Source organism: Ornithorhynchus anatinus, chromosome 8 (genome assembly GCF_004115215.2).
Source record: "Ornithorhynchus anatinus isolate Pmale09 chromosome 8, mOrnAna1.pri.v4, whole genome shotgun sequence".
Lineage (NCBI taxonomy): Eukaryota > Metazoa > Chordata > Mammalia > Monotremata > Ornithorhynchidae > Ornithorhynchus > Ornithorhynchus anatinus.
In genome coordinates, this window is record NC_041735.1 from 12,474,625 (window position 1) to 12,494,641 (window position 20,017).

At 44.1% G+C, this 20,017-nt stretch overlaps 1 protein-coding gene across 1 annotated transcript in view; it reads right to left on the minus strand.

The window, feature by feature from the left end:
• Positions 1 to 5,625: 5,625 nt before the first annotated feature.
• Positions 5,626 to 20,017, minus strand: part of BMP7 (bone morphogenetic protein 7) — a 79,383-nt gene continuing 64,991 nt past the window's right edge. Inside the window, exons 4-7 of the mRNA XM_001510274.5 lie at positions 17,504 to 17,701; positions 11,308 to 11,384; positions 10,662 to 10,772; positions 5,626 to 8,101 (exon numbers count right to left, since the gene is read on the minus strand). Of these exons, the coding sequence (XP_001510324.1) occupies positions 7,952 to 8,101; positions 10,662 to 10,772; positions 11,308 to 11,384; positions 17,504 to 17,701 (536 nt within the window). The 3' untranslated portion in view covers positions 5,626 to 7,951. The remainder of the gene's footprint in view (positions 8,102 to 10,661; positions 10,773 to 11,307; positions 11,385 to 17,503; positions 17,702 to 20,017) is intronic.

The window sequence follows — 20,017 nt, forward strand, 5'->3', positions numbered from 1 at the left end:
TGTGGATCAAAAAATACCTGTCTCCCTCCTCCTCAGACTGTGAGCTCCATGGGGGAAAATGACTGTGTCCAATTTGATTGCACTGTATCTACCCCAAGCTTAGCACATAGTAAGTGCTTAACAAATTCCACAATTTATTATTATTGTTATTATTATTATCTCTCCATCCTACAGGGGATGAGCCTGTAGAAAGACCCTAGTGTCTCACAACAGAGAAATGGCAGATCCAGGATTCATGATTCACAGACCCGTGCTCTTTCTACTAGGCCACTGTTTCCCATTTAGTAGTAAGACTCTGGGCATCAAGTTTGCCCTACAAAGGATTATGGCTAAAAAGAAGCTTTCTACTTTGGATTCAACTCTCCTTCAGCCCTATAGCACTTATGTATGTATTCATAACTTATTTATTTATATTAATGACTCTCCCTCTAGATTGCAAACTTGTTGTGAGCAGGGAACGTGTCTATTGTCATATTTTTTAAATCAATCAATGGCTTTTATTGAGCATATACTATGTGCAGAGCACTGTACTACACCTCATATTGTTATATTGTATTCATTCTATTGATTTACCTGAAATATATATATGGATATAGATACATATATATGGATTTATTGCCCTCTATATCCTTGCTTTGCAAATTAAGATCCTTATGACTGAGGAACATGCCTACCAACTCTGTTGTATTGTACTGTCCCAAGCACTTAGTACCGTGTTCTGCACACAGTAAGCGTTCAATAAATATGACGGATTGATTGATTGATTGACTGACTGAGTTCCCTGATGGGCTTGGAGACGGTCTCCAGAAAGGGATTGGTTAAGGAAATGAAGACCTTAGGAGCGCACTCACAGTTCACAATACGCAAAGCCCCATTCTACCAGTTTATGCTCTGTCTCCCAGCAGGGTAGAGTCATGGCAAAAAGCTCTCTCCTCTCATGCTCTCCACCATTTTACTCAGGTGGAAAGTAGTTTTATCAACTTCCATTCCCTTTTACCTGCACTCACTCACATCGTCCCAAATTTTCTTCCGCTTTTCCCATCCGTGAATGGTGTGTGTTCATGCCACCCCCCAGATTGGAAGATTCTTAAGGGCAGGAAGCAGGTCTACTTTACTCTATAGTACTCTCCCAAGCACTTAGTACAGTGCTCTGCACCCAGTTAGCACTCAGTAAATGCCATTGATTGAATGATAGTAAGTATGGAGATTTTTCCTTGAGATTCTGTTGCAGAATCAGGACTTGAAATGCTAGCCTGACATGGACGCAAGCACAGTAGCATGAGAATAGACTTTGAAAATTGATAAATATTTGGAAGAACGGATGCTATGGGACCCAGATCTTTCCTCCAAGGAAGTGACCACTCAAGTGGGACTTTCCACTCTCTCCCGTGTATAAACTGTGCTGCTATTTCTGACCAAACAAAAGGGTACGGTAGAACCAGCTGTCCAAGTACCCGTAAGTGCCGAGAGCCTCTGGCTGAGTCTGCGTGGGACAAACGTCTGTTTGAAAACCTCAATTCTGGGCTTCGTTTGTTTCTTAATGGCACAGAGCCGCGGCCTCATTTTCCATCAAACTGAGTCGGGTGGAGGAGATGCAGCTAAGGCTTTCTGTTTCAAGTAACAGAATGCATTTGTAATTTTGGAAGTTGAGGTCCCAGGAAAGATTTCGGCTCTTGAGATGGCATTGTCATGCCTGATGATGCGGCCTGCAGCTCTGCCTACTGAGACTACTGCCTGGCGCTGCTGCTTTTCCTTGGCTGTATTAAGAATTCATAGGACTTGAAATATGGATGATATTTCTATGGGCTTCTGCCACCACGAACGTGAAAGAATGAGAACCACCTAAATGTTTTACCCACTAGGGATCAATTCTTTTCGCGGAGGGGCTGTAGTTTGCAGGAGTTAAGGTTACATGAGTTGGAGTCAGAAAGCAACTTTTTTATTGATGTTTTTCTGAACCAAGGCCCAGCTTCTCTCTATCCTACCCCCTGGTCTTCCTGGCTTCTCTAAATTCATTCATCCTAGCAAGCTTTGGCTTATAGGATCCCAAGCCAGTCCCTGGCATCCTTCCAGACCCTCCAACTGCTACCATCTCCATCTTCTCACCTTTAATAATAATAATGTTGGTATTTGTTAAGCGCTTACTATATGCACAGCACTGTTCTAAGTGCCGGGGAAGATACAGGGTAATCAGGTTGTCCTAGGTGAGGCTCACAGTCTTCATCCCCATTTTGCAGATGAGGGAACTGAGGCACAGAGAAGTGAAGTGACTTGCCCAGAGTCACACAGCTGACAAGTGGCGGAGCCGGGATTAGAACCCATGTCCTCTGACTTCCAAGCCCATGCTCTTCCCACTGAGCCACACTGCTTCCACCCTTGCCTGTCTGGCTCCTATGCTTTCAGGGTCCTACGTCCCCTACTTAGGCTTTAGCGTCCTAAACTTAGTCTTGCTCTATGGAGTCTCTTAGCTCTGTCTCACTGCTTCTTAATGATTTTTCAGGCATTTACAGTTGAGTATTTTTAATGGTATTTGTTAAGCGCTTACTATGTGCCAGGCACTGTACTAAGCACTGGGGTAGATACAAGCTAATCAGGTCGGACACAGTCCATGTCCCACTTGGGGCTCACAATCTTAATCCCCATTTCTGAGGCAGGCAAGAGTAAAGTGACTTGACCAGGGTCATACAGCAGATAAGTGATGGAGCCAGGATTAGAATCCAGATCCTCTGACTCCCAGGCCTGTACTCTATCCACTAGGTAATGCTGTTTTTCATTTCCCCCTTCCTCCTTCCCCTCTCATTCAATAGTATTTATTGAGCGCTTACTATGTGCAGAGCACTGTACTAAGCTCTTGGAATGAACAAGTCGGCAACAGATAGAGACAGTCCCTGCCATTTGACGGGCTTACAGTCTAATCGGGGGAGACGGACAGACAAGAACAATGGCAATAAATAGAGTCAAGGGGAAGAACATCTCGTAAAAACAATGGCAACTAAATAGAATCAAGGCGATGGACATTTCATTAACAAAATAAATAGGGTAATGAAAATATATATAGTTGAGCAGACGAGTACAGTGCTGAGGGGATGGGAAGGGAGGGGGGAGGAGCAGAGGGAAATGGGGGGAAAAGAAGGTTAAGCTGTGGAGAGGTGAAGGGGGGGCGGTAGAGGGAGTAGAGGGAGAAGGGGAGCTCAGTCTGGGAAGGCCTCTTGGAGGAGGTGAGTTTTAAGTAAGGTTTTGAAGAGGGGAAGAGAATCAGTTTGGCGGAGGTGAGGAGGAAGGGCGTTCCAGGACCGCGGGAGGACGTGGCCTAGGGGTCGACGGCGGGATAGGCGAGACCGAGGGACAGTGAGGAGGTGGGCGGCAGAGGAGCGGAGCGTGCAGGGTGGGCGGTAGAAAGAGAGAAGGGAGGAGAGGTAGGGATTATTTCCCTGTATGACATCCAGTCTAATAGTTAGGGATTGACCACCCAACTTCCCTAGATGGTCCTTTCTACATTCCCAACACTCCCCCTGATTACCCTTATGGACAACTCATCGTAAACCTTCTGATATTCAGTCTACACAATGTCCTGGGATAACAAATTCACTATGATTAACCTCATCATCCAAACAGTACATATTTGTCTTCTTTCTTCGGAGCTCCCATGAATGTGAGTTGATTGGCAAAAGCAAATTTAGTCTTCAGTTTTCAGTAGTGATCTCCCCCTATTTTGAAAGTGTTTGCGTTCAGGCCTGTGGTTCTTGGAAAAAGTTGAGGGTGATTTCTCAGTACAGGATAATTTAAGATCTACCTCTATCACTAGACTGTAAACTCCTTGTGGGCAGGGATCATAACTACCGAAAATTATCATGTACTTTCCCAAGCAATTAATACAGCTCTCCGCACATAGTAAGCACTCAATAAGTACCACTGATTAATCAAACTCAGACTGTAATAGAACTAGATTGGTTAAGCTTGATTTGGTCCCTTTCTTGTAGGCCACCTAAATTCAGTTCTTTGGGATGGAACACCCAAGCAACTTCACATTCTAGCTTTTCTTATTTTCTCCTGAATTTATATCCCCTTGAAAACATGGAAGAATCTTTCAGAATATATTGTCGAAAGAAATCTGAAACATGTTTCAATTAACTTCCCGGTCTAGTTAGGTTTCATACAAAGAACTATTTTCAGCAAATTCTTTTCACTTCGCAATTTCCCAAATAGCAATGGCCTTGTAAGAGTGTAGAACTGGAAGCCGGTCATTATGTACCACAACAAAAGAGGGAAAGCAAGTTAGTCATGTTATATCATTTTTCTCCCTTCCAAATTCAAAGAGCCGTTTTCTCAAGATTGGTAATATAAATCCTCCAAAGCTTATTTTCCAGGAAAGTAGATTTGGAGATGAAGCAGCAGCCGCATCAATGGTGCGGCTTAGTGGAAAGAGCACAGGCCTGGATTCAGGCGATGCAGATTCTAACCCCTCTTCTGTCACTGATCTGCTGAGTGACGTTGGACAAGTCACTTTGCCTCTCTGGGCCTGTGTCCTCATCTTCAAAGTGAGGATAAGATACCTGCTACCTCCACCTCTTAGACTGTGAGCTCCAGGTGGGACAGAGTCCGTGACTGATTATCTTGGATCCACCCAGCGCTTAGCATATAGCCCGGCACACAGCAAGTGCACAGTAGATTTCATCGTTATTGGTGGGGTAAAGATCAACGTGATGCCAGAGATCAAGAGCTGACAAGCTCTCCGAGAGGAGTTATGGAAGCCTCAGACCGTCCGCTGAGTAATGCTCCTAGAGGAGCCAAGGAAAAATGGCGCTCAATAATCTGTTGCTCTACACTCATAGCAAATGGGGTTTAAATGAGTAGATGGTTACAAAACCAGGGAAGCCAATCCGGCATCCAAATGCAGATTTGGAACTTGTTAAAGAAGGATCTGTTTCATTTTTAATGGAGGGGACACTCAAGCCCAACAGCTATGTTTCACCCCCACAAGTCAGGGACTGCTTGAGCATAAGGCAGGGTAATTCAGCACACACTTCAAAGCACACGGGAACCCAAATGATTATTTTATGCCCTAAAGTGATGGTGTTTTCCTAATTTTGTATTTAGGCAATGACTTTTCAGTTGCCTCCATAGCAATGTGGTGTTGTGTACACAGTGAGAAGCCCCGATGCCAGCAGCATCTCTGAAATATGCTCAAACAATCTAAATTAGAAAATGTCAGCTCTTTGGCTCGAGTTGCTTCAGAGTTTCTTTTTCCTTTCTTGTGCCTCTATAATTTTATTGGGATGACTAAATCCATGAACTATGTTAGCAGTAAACAGAACTAATTTACCCCCTGCTTCTTTGAAACAGCTGCTGACAGCTGCACTATAATTCAATCAAGGATCTTTGTAGTGGAGCTTACAAACCATATTCATATTTTTCATTTTGTTCCTTCTCTCCTGTATTTAGCCCAAACAGCTGCAGTATATACTTGACAAGTACCCATTTCCCTCTACCGGTGGAATGACCAAAAAACTTATTAAAAACAGCGGAAGAAGAGTAGTAGGCTGGTTTGCATACGAGGTGGAAATTCTAATTCCAGTTTTCAAATCCATAGGTAGAGTGAACCCAGAAAATAACCACACTGGCCTACAAGATGAGATTTCTTTTTTATTGTAAAGTCCAAATTCTTTTATTTTCCTATTTGTACAAAAGTCATCTAACAACAACTGCTCTATGAAAAGAACCAAAAATGTGTACATATATTTTGCCAACTGTTAATAAATATCTTCTTAAATAAGGAAACAAATGTGTCTTAAGAGAGATGAGAATCAGTTTCCTCAGTGAATAATGAGGAAATTCAGAGATGGAAATAAATAATTTTTTTTCTGCTTTGTGACAATTATTTACAAAAAAAATGTACAAACAATGATGTTTACCCCAAGCCCTTGTGTTTCCACAGCAAGGGCAAAGAGCAGATTTTGACACATTAACACAGGCCCACGAGGGCAGAATTGTTGCAGTTTCGTTTTAGAGTCAAAAACACACAGGGTCCCTAAGTACCTCTGCTCAGGTTAGACGAGAAAATAGTAAAATCTAGGTGGTCCCTCCATGGTTCACTAGTTGGACAGCCTCATGGACTAACCTCCTGAGAAGAGGAAGGCAACCGAGCTCCAGATGTATCTATTTAGCTGTGAACGGAACAGAAATGGCCACCAGCTTGAAGCGACTGAAGGGCGTTTCATGGCTGCCTTACGGCATGGACTGTGAAATCTTAAGATATTTTGGTTTTCGATGCTCTGTGTATGTAGTGTATTTGGTAATATCTTCCACCCTCCAAAAGCTCAACTCTAACTCACCTTCACCTTGTTTCTCTATTTTATATCACCCAGTCCCTTCAACTTGCTTTACCTAATAGTTCCCTGACAGTAAAAAATAGGAAAAGAGCACCATATATCAAGAGCCTTGGCTTTCAATCTGCCCCTTCTATTTACTGGACCAATCCCCAAACTACCTTTCCTTAGACAAACTGGTGTACATGGACGGTGAGTTGCACACAGTCCACAAGCCACGCAATCCAGCACATACCTGCTCGTGGGTTCTGAGCCTGCTGATCCGAAATGGCTCCAAAGAAATGGTTCATTTGTGTTTGCCTGCTCGGTTGGAAGGGTTAGGGCTTTCCTTCTCCTTTGCTTGGAATTCTTTTAAAGATCCATTATCTACTAAATCCCATTTTCAAAGCCAGCCACTTTCTGATGATTTTCAGAGGGTGCACTCCTGGTGTCTTGCCCGAGGTTGCCTCTCTTCAAAATAATTTACATATTCCTGACAATGTTGGACGTGCATTCAGACTTCAAAGAGGCAGTAATTGAGAAAGAACCTTTCTGGAGTCTTTATTTCTACAGGTTGCTATGGATAAAGAAAACCGACAACTTGAAAGAGTAAGACAGAAAGCCCCAACTCTTTGAACGGGGCTACATATAGGCTATAGTTCCTGTTCTTCCACAATAGTTAGTAGCATTTCTAACACACTGCCTCAAAACCATTATGTAGCCAATGTTTGACACGAAAGAGTTGGAATTAAACCACAGGTTATTTGCCTTACTGTTCCCCCCTCAATTTCATCTTGGGAATTTTTTTTTTAATTCTCTCCTCCCAGAACTGTAAATTAAAATGTTCACTGGTGCTTGAAATCCTAATTTTCATTGCCACCATAGAATACAAATGAAAAGAGCAAGCTTGTTGCTTGAAGTTTATTTACTTTTCATTTTGTTTCTCTACCAATTAGTATCCACATGCCCCAAAAGGGGATTTCATTTTCCATGGCTGCTCTTGCGAGTGAACAGAAAATTTACTGTTGCGATATTAATGTGAACATAATTCGCCCTGCTACATAACCTTGGATTTTGTTTATGAAGACAGAGTAAATAATGAATCTGGGATAAATTGTTTAGGAAGATTCATTTGCTGTGTCCCAACCATTTTCTTTTAGTTATTTTATTGTGACATTTATTACAGGAACTTTCATATGCGTTTTGCTTAGCACATACCCAAGTGTACACACTTTTACACCCACCCACACACGCACTCACACACATATCCTGCTGGGTGGCCTCCATGCAGTGGTGTTCATAATTATCCCTGGAGAGTGAATCATCTCTGGGTGAGACATAGAAGTCAATTATCGCAGCCCAGCATTATTTAATACGGGTTTGCTTCTCTTGCAGCAGCTTGCAGCATCTTGCTTCCAAGAAGTGAAAGAGGAATGGATCAAAAGCCACCTGGATCCCAAATTCCGTACATTTTGTCCAATCGCTCGCTCGCCTAAACGAGGAACGAGGCCCTCCCGGATGGTGTTTTGCCGGCTTCCTTTAAACGAGCTCGTTGAGGAAGGCCTCGAGCCTCTTGCCAAATGGCACGGAGACACTCTTTCCAAAACGCATCAGCGTCCAAAACGGGTGGTTAGGTTGGGGCGACCCTAATGGCAACCACAGGCCCGGACAACCATGTTCCTGTATTTTTTTAAAATGACATTAGAGCTGTCATCAAAATAGAGGACGGAGATGGCATTGAGTTGCGTTGGGGCACAGCAGGGTTTCGGCACAGTCTCTGGATTTATAAAATGCACCTGGGAGACAACAAGGGTAAAAAACGGGGAAATGTTCAATCACGGAATATTAATATTATTATTAATGCTACTGGTACTAATAGCAATAACAATAAATGATATGTGTTAAGTACTTCCTATGTGTCAAGTATTGTGTTAAACACTGGGGTAGGTATAATACAATCAGATCAGACCCAGTCCCTGTCTCACATACGGCTCAAAGTCTAAGGGGGAGGGAGAACAGGTTATCGAATCCCTATTTTACAGATGAGAAAACTGGGGCACAGATAAGCCGAGTAACTTGCCCCGGGTCACACGCTAGGCAAGTGGCAAAGATGAGATTAGAAGCCAGGTCTCTTGACTCCTAGGCCTTTGCTCTTTTTATTAGATCATGCTGTTTCTCTTAGAGACTCTCTTTTATCTCTCCTCTGGTAACAGCACATAATCGTAATAATTGTGGTATTTGTTAAGCGCTGTGCTAGGCACTGGACTAAGCGCTGGGGTGGATACAAGCAAATCAGGTTGGACACAGTCCCTGTCCCACCCGGGGATCCCAGTCTCAATCCCCATTTTACAGATGAGGCAACTGAGGCACAGAGAAGGGAAGTGACTTGCCCAAGGTCACACAGCAGACAAGTGGCAGGGTTGGGATTAGAACCCATGACCTTCTGACTCCCCAGTCCATGCCCACATCTTGGACAAAACACTGTAAGCACCTTGGCAAATAAAGTCAAGTCCAAACAACAGTATTGTTGGGCAAACTCTATCATCTGAGTTATGGCTTTGAGCCATAGTGCTCAGGAAAAATGAGGAATCTCTTCAAATACCGAGCAGAATTACTTAGAGAGTAAAACAGCACTGCGGCTAAAAACAGTGCTACACCACTATTAATTAATGCTATTATTAGTAGTAGTAGTAATAAGCCTTACCTGACTAAAAGCTCATTTCCTCTATTTGCGCTCCCTTCTCTGTCATCTTTGTACTTGACTGTACCCCTTGAGCACTTGATATTCACTCGATCCCAGCCCCCAGAGCACATATGTACGTGTTCTTTGCCCTCTCTCTCTAATTTACTTGAGTGCCTATCTCCCCGTTTAGACTGCATTATCTTAGTGGGGAGGGATCTCGTCTACCAACTCTACTGTATTGCACTCTCCCAAGCATGTAGTGCAGTGCTTGGCACAAAATGAGTGTTCAATAAATGCCATCGATTGAGGTATTTGTTAAGCGTTTACTATGTGCAGAGCTCCGTACTAAGTATTGGGATTGAAACAAGACAGGCAGCATAGAAGAAGCATGGTGTAGTGGACAGAGCCTGGGCCTGGGAGTCAGAGGACCTGCGTTCTAATCCTCCATTTATCTGCTGTGACACCTTAGGCAAGCCACTTAACTTCTCTGTGCCTCTGTCACCTCATCTGTAAAATAGGGATTAAGACTTCTAGTCCCATGCATGGACTGTGTCCAACTGGTTATCTAGTAACTGCCCCAGTGCTTGGTACAGAGTCTGAACTAGTAAATGCTCAATGAATACTATGAAGAAAAAAAAAAGAAAGATCAGACCCAATCCCTGTTCCACATGGAGCTCAGAGAACTAAGAGAACGTAGTTTTCATTTCTGAATCCACCCATATTGTGGGGTGGATTCTAAATTCATTTGCCCGTAAACGTGTTGCCCAAATCGATGCGCTTAAACTTCCTGTTTGCTCTGTGATTCTACATTTCTTCCACCTCAGGGAGGTTGGCAGCCCAAATCCACATCCAGTGTGAAAGATTATCTTTGGGAGCTGTGTAGCGCCTCCACTAAAATCCAGCTCGCTACAAGAATGGGGATCAATACTACAGGAAACTCTTGGGCTTCTCATTGCCTGAAGTTAAAACCCAGGCTCAGGCTAAGAGTTTCCCTCCTAGCAAAAGCTGGGAAGATGAGCTGTTTTCCAGTTGCAGCAAGGATCCTTCCTGGCAGAAATTTTCAGTTGGTAGGATATCTGCAGTGGAGGCTGTCACCTTCTCCTCAGCTCTCACCCATCGGCTTCTCTACCTACATCTGAATATTTTTTGAACTTCCCCTCGCTTGAGAAAAGAGGGAACCAATTCTTATGGCCTGTAAGTCTTTTGAAGCCAAGCCAAAAGAAGAAATTCCTTGTGGCGAAAAGGGATTTCTTCAGTTCTCCATCGCCATAAAATTTCACAGCCCAATCCTTCGAGGCGGGAAGACCCTGGATCCCTACCCTACCTGGAGACGGAGCATCAACGACACTGAAAACCCACAGTCTCACGTGGGACAGGCCCTCAGAGGAAATCCAGACAGTCCTCAGTCTCCAGATCTGGCAAGTGGCCTGAGGATATTCTCCCTGTGCTTATAGCACCGTTAATGCCTGTAACCAAGAGTGATTAACCCTGCATGCAAATATTTATTCTGGCCTTAACACTCTGCCTGCCAAATGAAAGGGCAGCATTATCTGGCAGATTTCAAAACACAAGCCTACCATCCACTGGGAACTCTGGGATGGTTTTCCCCAGCTTAGATGATTCAGGCAGGAAACGACAAGCCGGCTTGCCTTGGCAAGTGAGGTTGAACCTACCAGTGTCTGAACAATTGCGTGGTTTGTGGCGTTCATGTAGGAATTCAAGGGAAAGGCACACTCTCCTTCACAATAGTAGGCGGCATAGCCTTCAGGAGCGATTATCCAGTCCTGGACCAAGAAGAAGAAATATAGGAAGACCAATTTACGAAAGAAGCCACTGAAATTCAAACCACTGGTACACCAGTTCAAGGCCATCCATCAACACCTTGGACAAATCACTGGTGCAGTGCCATTCACTAAAAACAGTCTTATCTCATCAGGATGTTCTGAAGAGAAAGTGAGATCACTGATATGGCAATCCTTTAGAAAAATAACAATCACTGTGCAAAAAATAAGATATTATTATTATTATTATCATTATTATTATTATCGTTATTGTTATTATTGAGAAGGTGAATTTCCTCTAATAAAATGAGGCCACCTCTGTTATATGGAGCCTTGTCAGTAGTCAGCACCCTACAGCAACACACTAGTCTAGAATAAGGCATAAAGAAAGTGCCCCATTCACTGGAAGTGGGGTCAAGACATTTAGCCAGTATTGTAAAAGTGTCTATTTCTCTTCTAAATATCCCATTAATATTAACTTAATATCCAAATGATAGCCAACAGCTGGATGGGCAGAAAGGCCCAGAGAGCTGCTTACCTGCCAACCGAGATCTCGGAAGCTGACGTAGAGCTCGTGTTTCTTGCAGGCCTGCCTCTGGTCGCTGCTGCTGTTTTCTGAGTTAGAACAGAAATGCACATTTTTTTTTTCCTTTGGTGGGGCCATCGCGTGAGCAGCTCTCGAATAACAGAATCTGGGAGTGTAAATTTTCCAATAAAGGCCGGGCCTTTAGAGGCCTAATGACTGGCTATCTCCAGCTTCCTCTACCCTGGTTGGGCAGGATGGCGTCAGAGAAAGCGGCACCAAAGTCTCCCTTGTCCTTACTAGGCAACGTATAACACTTGTCAGATCTTTGTATCGGTTTCAGTCTCTTATATTTTAATGATGATGAAATCAGGGCTGGATTCAATAAAAGTAATCAAGCCCCCATCTGGCTTTCCGCACAATGCCACAGAAGCCTTGCTCAGAGTAATCTTTTTCAGAAGGCTCTGAACCGACCCCGCCTGCCGACTTGCAGAAAAGTTCCTCGGGGAGGATTTTGAAACCCCAGTTTTCCTGAGCTGAACTCAAGTGTGCCAGGAGAATTGGCCAAGGAGATCTCCTCATTGCCCACTGTGTTCCCTGGGGAGTCTCTAAAGTAATACCAACGTGGTTGGTGGGAGGGAGGATTGGCACCTCCACTGGGTCTGGAAAGAGGGCTAGGGAGTCCGTTACTCTGAGTTTTAATAATAACAATAATTATGGTATTTGTTACGCACTTACTATGTGCCAAGCACTGTTCTAAGCGATAGGGTAGATACAAGGTAATCAGGTTGACCCACGTGGGGCTCACAGTCTTACTCCCCATTTTACAGATGAGGGAACTGAGGCACAGAGAAGTGAAGTAACTTGCCCAAGGTCACACAGCAAACAAACGGTGGAGTTGGGATTAAAACCCACATCGGCTCATTCCCAGGGCCATGCTCTTGCCACTAAGCCACAGAAAGCAATATGGCCTAGTGATCTGGAAGTCAGAGCACCTGAGTACTAATCTAAGCTCTACCACTCCCCTGCTGTGTGATCTTGGGCAAGTCAACTAACTTCTCTGTGCCTCAATTACCTCATCTGTAAATTAGGGATTAAGGCCGTGAGCCTTGTATGGGACAGGGATTACAACCTGATTAACTTGTATCTAGCCCAGCGCTTAGTACAGTGCCTGGCATATAGTAAACACCTAACAAACACCTTTTTTTTAAAAAAAAAAAAAAGGGAAATACTGACATGATTGGTGGAAGGACTGGCACCTCCACTGGGCCTGGTAGCCCGGGTAGCCCAGTCTCAGAGCTGGGCTCTGTGCCACTGGGCCCTGGATGGGAGAGTCCCACGTGAACAGTCTATTTGAGGTAGCACATAATGGCCCATTCAAAAGCAGACAGGGAGCAAAGGAGGCTCACACTCCCAGAAGAAGAGTGGCAGCTTGTAATTTTGAAAGAGAAGGCCTGATGGAAGGAAAGAAGGGACATGAAGTGACTAAAGTTCAATTAACCCAATCAAAAGAGGCCTTTCTTGATCAATGAACCTGCAGTGCTCTCTGAGTGACCCAAACCATCAGTCCTGCTTGTTCTCCTATATGTAAACACAGATGTTTGACTCAGCAGGAGACTTCCCCCAGCCCATCCAAGTGTACCAACTCGTGGCAAAGGTCACAGGAACATGAGGTGAGAGAAAGAAAGTGGGAAAAAAGAGCTGAAGACAGTGGGGGAGAGAGGAAAGAGATGAAGAGAATAAGACAGATGTAGACAGACAGGGGAAGTGAGAATGAGTAAGGAAGAGCTGGAGAAAGAGAGGAAAGAGGGTAGGGAGAGAATTAATATGCTCTCTTTAGTACCTAAAGGCAAGTCAGGAAGCAAGGTAAACAAGTGCAAGTGAGGAAACACGGGGATGTATCCGAGAAAAGATGGAGAAACCAGAAATGACTGGCCAGAGATGTAAAGGTGAAGGTCTGAGACTCTTCATTTTCAGCCACTGAGGCTTAAAGTGGGTGCAGGAACTAACCCCTGCTAACACACCAATTGTTACAGCTTTAGTTTCAACCCAAGTGATTATTTTGGCTTAACACTGAGCATTGTGATACATCCCAGAAGTTTTAAGAAGCTTAAAATGGTTGGCCGGGACCTGTAGGGCATGTTCGGCACAATCCCGGCTGTTGGGAAGCCAGCAACGTATCACGGGGCCTAAGCCTCTTACCACTAGGCGGAGACTGGGATGTTCCTTTCCTTCCAGGAAGCAGGAGCAATGACCTTAATCTCCTGGGACTTTCCAACCGAATTCCATCAGCTGATAAGCCAGCCTCACGGAAAGGATAAGGAATTTGTCTATGGGACCAGTGATGAAATGCGCTGGAATACAATGGGACACAAGGCGGGGAATTGTAGGGTGTGAGTGCTCTGAGCCAGAGGGGAGGAAGGGAAAGAAGAGGAGAAAGGGAGGGAGCTACCTGTGGTATTAATTATACTTCCCTCTTCTGATGCCTCGAGGTCTCCCCTGTTCAGATTGGTGCAAGGGAAGGTGAGATCCAGAAAGTCTCACTTCCCTAAAGTAAAGGGCAATGGGGATTGCAAGGCTCAGCGAGATCCACAGATCATCTCCAAATGTCATTTCGACAAACGATTTCAACTTTCATCCCGGCAGAGCTTTGACCGGAACTGATAAAAAGCTACAGACTGATCATTTGAATTTTGTCTTCTTTCCCTTGCCTTGATTAATGTTTGAAGAAGAGGCCGACGAGCGGTGAAACGGGCAAAGCAGATGTCAGGGATACAGGAGAAATGACAGGATATAGATAAGCTCCACTTTGAAACATCAGCCACTGGATTGGCATGGATCAATTTGGAACAAGTTCCAATTCCACTCTTGATGGAAAAACAATTAAAAAGGTCAAGGACACAGAAGAAAGAGAAGAGACCACCTACCATCCCCCATATATTATTATTAGTAACAATAATAATAACTGTTAAGTGCTTATTAAGTGCCAAGCACTGTACTAAGCATTGGGGTCGATACAAGATCAGGTTGGACACACTCCCTGTCCCCCATGGGGCTCACATTCTAAGCAGGAAGGAGAACAGGTATTGAATCCTCATTTTACAGGTGAGGAAACTGGGGCACAGAGAAGTTAAGTCACTTGCCCAAGGTCACAAGCAGGCAGGCGGAAAAGCCAGAATTAGAACCCGGGTCTTCTGACTCCCAGGCCCATGCTCTTTCTGCTAGGACTTGTTGCTTTCTTTTCTTCAAAAATACATTCCTTCGAATGGATGCATTAAATCCGTGATTTAAAAGTCTTCCTACTAAAAACGAGTTTCTCAAATTCAGACTAGCTAAGATCACTGCCAAGATTCAGACAAATTATCTAACTTGGAAGAAGGCTATCCAAGAAACACTACCTCACTTAGGTTCGTCATTTGAACATTTGATGATCTGAACTTGCATCCAACCCAATTAACTTACCTATAATTGATTTTAGTATCTCCTTCTTCACGTATAGTGTAAACTCTTGGAGGGTAGGGATCATGACTATTCACTTAGATCTCCCAAGCACTCAGAACAGTGTTCTGCACCATTTTTAAGTACAAAATAAAAACTAGTAATTAACTGTTTCATTGAGTTTATTCTAATTGCATCTACTAGGCCTCTCCAGCCCCATACAAAGTGGAGGTGTTGCCAAAAGATCACAGTGATGTCTGGGACAAATGTAGGTGCTAGAAGCTTCCCTCCCTTACTGGGTTCCTCTCTCCCAACATCCCATTCTTTCTGACCTTTGTCTTCTAATTGGTGGCATGTACTGAGCACTTGCTGGATGCCTAGCACTGTACTAAGTGATTGGGAAAGTACAGTACAATAATGTTAGTAGACACGTTCCCTGCCCACAGGGAGTTTCCAGACTACAGGGGGAGAGAGAGAGACATTGAAATAAATTAAAAATAGACATGTACCTAAGTGCCGTGGGGCTGAAGGTGGGGTGAATATCAGAGTGTATAAGAACAGACCTAAATGCATAGGTGACACAGAAGTGGGGGAGAATAGAGAAAATGAAGCCTTAGTCAGAGGAGGCCTCTTGGATGAGAGGTGATAATAATAATAATGGTATTTCTTAAGCGCTTACTATGTGCCAGGCACTGGGCAGATCTTAGCAGGGTTTTAAAAATGAGGAGAGTAGTGGTCTGTTGGAGATGAAATGGGAGAAGGTTCCTGACCAGAACGAGGATGTAGGTAAGGGGTCAGCAGCAAAGAAGACGAGATCAAGACACAGAAAGTAGGTAGGTGTTAAAGAAGCAAGAGTGGGTGAGTGGGACTGTACTAGGAGATCTGCAAGGTAAGGTAGGAGGCGGAGTTGACTGAGTGCCCTAAAGTCGATGATAAGGAGTTTCTGTTTGATGCAGATGGGCAAGGAATCCAGCAATTACCCTGCCCCATTCTCCCTTCCATCCCATCCAGAATCCACTACATGTTTTCAATGAGACTTAATGCCTGCCATGAGGGGATTCTTTGGAAAAGTTTGTGCTGCCCAGACCTCCAGCACGGCTGGAAGTGTTCATGAAAACCGCCGGTTCTCTACCTTATTACCAAGTCGCAGTTGATTAATTCAAGGTTCCCAGGGAACTGGAGCTCAGCATATGTGCCCTGGCTCATTAACATAACGAAAGGACCATTAGGAGAATGATGGCTTCCTGGCGTGTCTTACACTGCCAACAGTACAGTGGCTCAAAACTGGAGGCGTGGGGCAAGAAGTATGTTGGAGAGGAAGACGGGGGGAAATGCCAACCTCCAGTGGGAGACAGTCAGTCAGGCAATCCTATTTATTGAGCACTATGTGCAGAATACCGGACTAAGTGCTCGGGAGAGTACAATATAACAATATGAGACGATTTCCCTGCCCACAGAGGGTTTACGGTCTGGGGGGGGGGAGACAGACATTAATATAATTATAGATATGTATCTAAGTGGTGTGGGGCTGGGAGAGGGGAGGACTCCCACTCCGTGAAGCCCAGTCTTTGGAATGGGGAAAGTGTGCCTAAAGGTCAATTTGAAAATACTTGTCGGAAGATTACTCCATCCCAGGATATCTTTAAATATAGACCGAACAGCTACTGGTCCTGGCTATTCACCTGCCTAAGGGTAAATAGTCCCTTAGGGGCCTTACCCAACTAGGGCCTCATTTCTTCTTCTCCCACTCCCTTTTGTGACACCCTCTATTCACTCCTCCCTCAGCCCCACAGCATTTACGTCCATACCCGTCATTTCTTTATTTATATGTCTGTCTCCCCCGCTACACTGCAAGCTCATTGCGGGCAGGGAACACGTCTACCAAAGTCTGTTATATGGTACTCTCCCAAGCACATAGAACAGTGCTCTGCATACGGTAAGTACTCCATAAATACAATTGATTGATTGATAAGGGCAGGGGCTTGGCCTTCAAGGTCCAATGCAGCTCTAGGTTTCTAGGATTCAGGAGAGTTCTCCGAAGTTCAAGACAAGAGAAACGGTATGGTCTAATGGAAAGAGCATGGGCCTGGGAGACAGAGGACCAGAGTTCCAATCCTGGTTCTGCCACTTTACCTGTTGTGGGACCTTGGGCAGGTCACATCTTTCTGAGCCTCAGTTTCCTCATCTGCAAAATAGGGCTTCAACTCTCCCTGGCCCCTCGACTGTGAGCACCATGTGGGCCAGGGACTGTGTTTGACCTGATTTTCTTGTATTTAGTATAGCCCTTGGCATATAGTAAGCGTTTAACAAATACCCCAATTATTATTATGCTATTTTGATGGACTCAGGAAGACAAGCCTGGAAAATACAACTTCAGCTGGGATGAGGAAGGAGTACCATAGAAAACTCAGGACGGAAGAGTCCTTGATAGGTCATCTAGTCCATCCCCCTGCTTCCAGGCAAGGTCAAACTAGACCACCCTAGGCAGATGATAGCACTTCTTGTTCCTAAACGCTTCCAGAGAAGAGATCCTATAACTTTCCAATTAGACCTTATTATTCCCAGGTCTAATCTCCCTGTCAGGATATTCCTCCTTGTACCTATCAGGCTTCACTTTTTGCTCATGTCCTCATGTTTTGTCTTCAGTAGAATAAAAGAACTACTACTGGTCATCACTTCCGAAGGCTTTCATTAAGTCGCCTCTCAGGCTTCTCTCAGACACTTAAAATAAAAAAAGCTATGAGCAGTAACAATTAGCTCCATGAGGACCTACCTGCTATATTGGACATCCTCAGAGCTTCCTGGTTCTTGGGGGTTTTGGATCGGTTTTGGCTCCGTTGCTTGCCCCCCGCGGACCGGATGCTGCGAAGGTGCACTTCGGTGGCTTTGAAGAAAGCCACCATGAAAGGCTGCTTGTTCTGGGGCCCGTGTCTTCCGATGAGACCTGCTAACTTCGGGTTGATGCTTTGCCCTGAAGAAAAAGATCATCCACACAAAAACAAAGATACATCATTCTTTGGAGACTAAGTACTGCGGGTTTCCATTTAGATCAAAAACAATTGGATTGATCAACTATGATCAATCAGCCAATTGTATTTTTTGAGTGATGACTGTGTGGAGAGCACTGCACTAAGCGGTTAGGAGAGTACAATATAACAGAGTTGGTAGAAACGTTCCCTGACCACGAGCTTTGGGTCGAGAGGTGATACTGCCCTCAAGACTCTTCACATCCGCATAGTGGGAAAGTTTCTGAATGAGACCTGGGGTTATTTCACACACGTGGCTAACTTTACTTAAATTTGGTACTACAGTTCTTTAAGTTACATATCCTCACAATACAGTTCTTACTGGTATGCAAAATAAAACTCGACCGTCTATAATTATTTTACCTTAAATCCGCTTAACATTAGATTTTCCTACATTCTTTAGCAAGGTTTCTTTAAGTTCACCAACCTATAATTTGAAGTGATCCTATAAAAGAAACCATAAAACATAGCCCACAGGAGCTATAAATTCTCTTTGGAAGGTTATTAAGTCAAAATAAGAATGCCTTGCATGAAATTTTGACACCGTTCCAGATATATTAAATTTGAAAGATGCTTATGGTTCCGAAATGTAGTTCTGATCTGGGGGCAGTTTCTGAACTGTTGCAATTGTCTAGAATGTGATCGCCAATTCAGACACACTGAGGCTTCCTATTAGAGAGATTTGATGCACTCACTGCTTATTTAGCTTTTACCGACATAATTGAAGAAATAGAGTGAGAAGTGCTGACCTCTCCAGAGTCCATTTCATCTTATCCCCAGAACTGTGAAGACCAGGTGATAGACAGCAATTTTCCCCAGTCATTTCAACTTCACCCCACAGAAAAGACTTCTAAGAGCAAGTCTGCCTTTATCATGACAGAGTATGGATGGACCACTTTGAATCAAGTTGCCCATAAGCAATTATTACTACTACTAATAATAATGGTATTTATTCAGCGTTTACTATGTACCGAGCACTGCACTAAGCGCTGGGGTAGATATAAGATAATCGGGCCCCACACGGGGCTCACAATCTAAGTAAGAGGGAGACAGGTATTGAATCCCCATTTGGCAAATGAGAGAACTGAGGCACAGAGAAGTGAAATGACTTGCCCAAACTGACACAGCAGGTAAGTGGTAGAGACCAGTTTAGAACCCAGTTCCTCAACCCCCCCAGGCCCACGTTCTTTCTACAAGGCCATGCTGTTCCTGAAGATCAATCAGCTCATCAATAAATGTATTTTATGAGCGCTTACTGAATGCAGAGCTTGGGACAGTCCAGTAGAGTAAGGGAGACAGTGATGGAATTGGGATTGGCTTTCAGATATAATCTCTCAAGCAATTATACAGTATTCTGCACTCACTAGGTGCTCAAGAAATATCATGGATTGGTCAGTGACAGATGCAACCCGGTCCCGAACAACTGGTTGGAGACGAGTAAGAGGCCATCAAAAACCTGCCAATGCCATCATTCAGTCTGACACTAAATATGAAATGCCAATTTGAAGATAATAGAAAACCCTCCCCTATGCCCTTGGTTATTCTAATCTTTTCTGAGCATTCTTCTAAAGGTTAAGAAATTAATATTAGAAAGTTAGGTGTCTACCAACTCTGTTGTACTGTGCTCTCCCAAGTGCTTAGGACAGTGCTCTACATACAGTAAATGTTCAATAAACACCACTGATGATGATTACCAAGTGAATTAAATGACATTTCTCAAATAGGTCTTGAATTACACCTGTGTTCTTGGGCATCAATTCCAGAGTTCTACATGAGTTCCATGTGGATATTTGTCCAGAAAATACAGTCCCAATCTGGCCAAAACAGGTAACCACCATGATTCAGGAAGAGAGAAGTAGCTTTTTGGTTTTGGGGGTTTTTTATGGTATTTATTAAGTGCTTTTTATGCACAAAGAACTGTAAAGCACTGGGGTTGATGCAAGCTATGAGGGAACTGAGGTACAGATAAGTGAGGTGACTTATCCAAGGTCACACAGCAAACAAGTGACAGAGCTGGGATTAGAACCCAGGTCCTTCTGACTCCCAGGCTCGAGCTGTATCCACTATACCATGCTGCTTCCACTAGGCCATGTAGCTAGAAGGAAATGACACTTCTGGACAAATGCATCCAACTCCTCCTCTGGTTCCCCACTGTCTAGCAAGGGCTTGAGTTCTCACAACTAGAGTTGTGTGGGGGCAGCTGAAACTCTTAAAATAATCCAGGCTGTTTGAAATGGCCACCGAGTGCTTCTTTCCCTTCC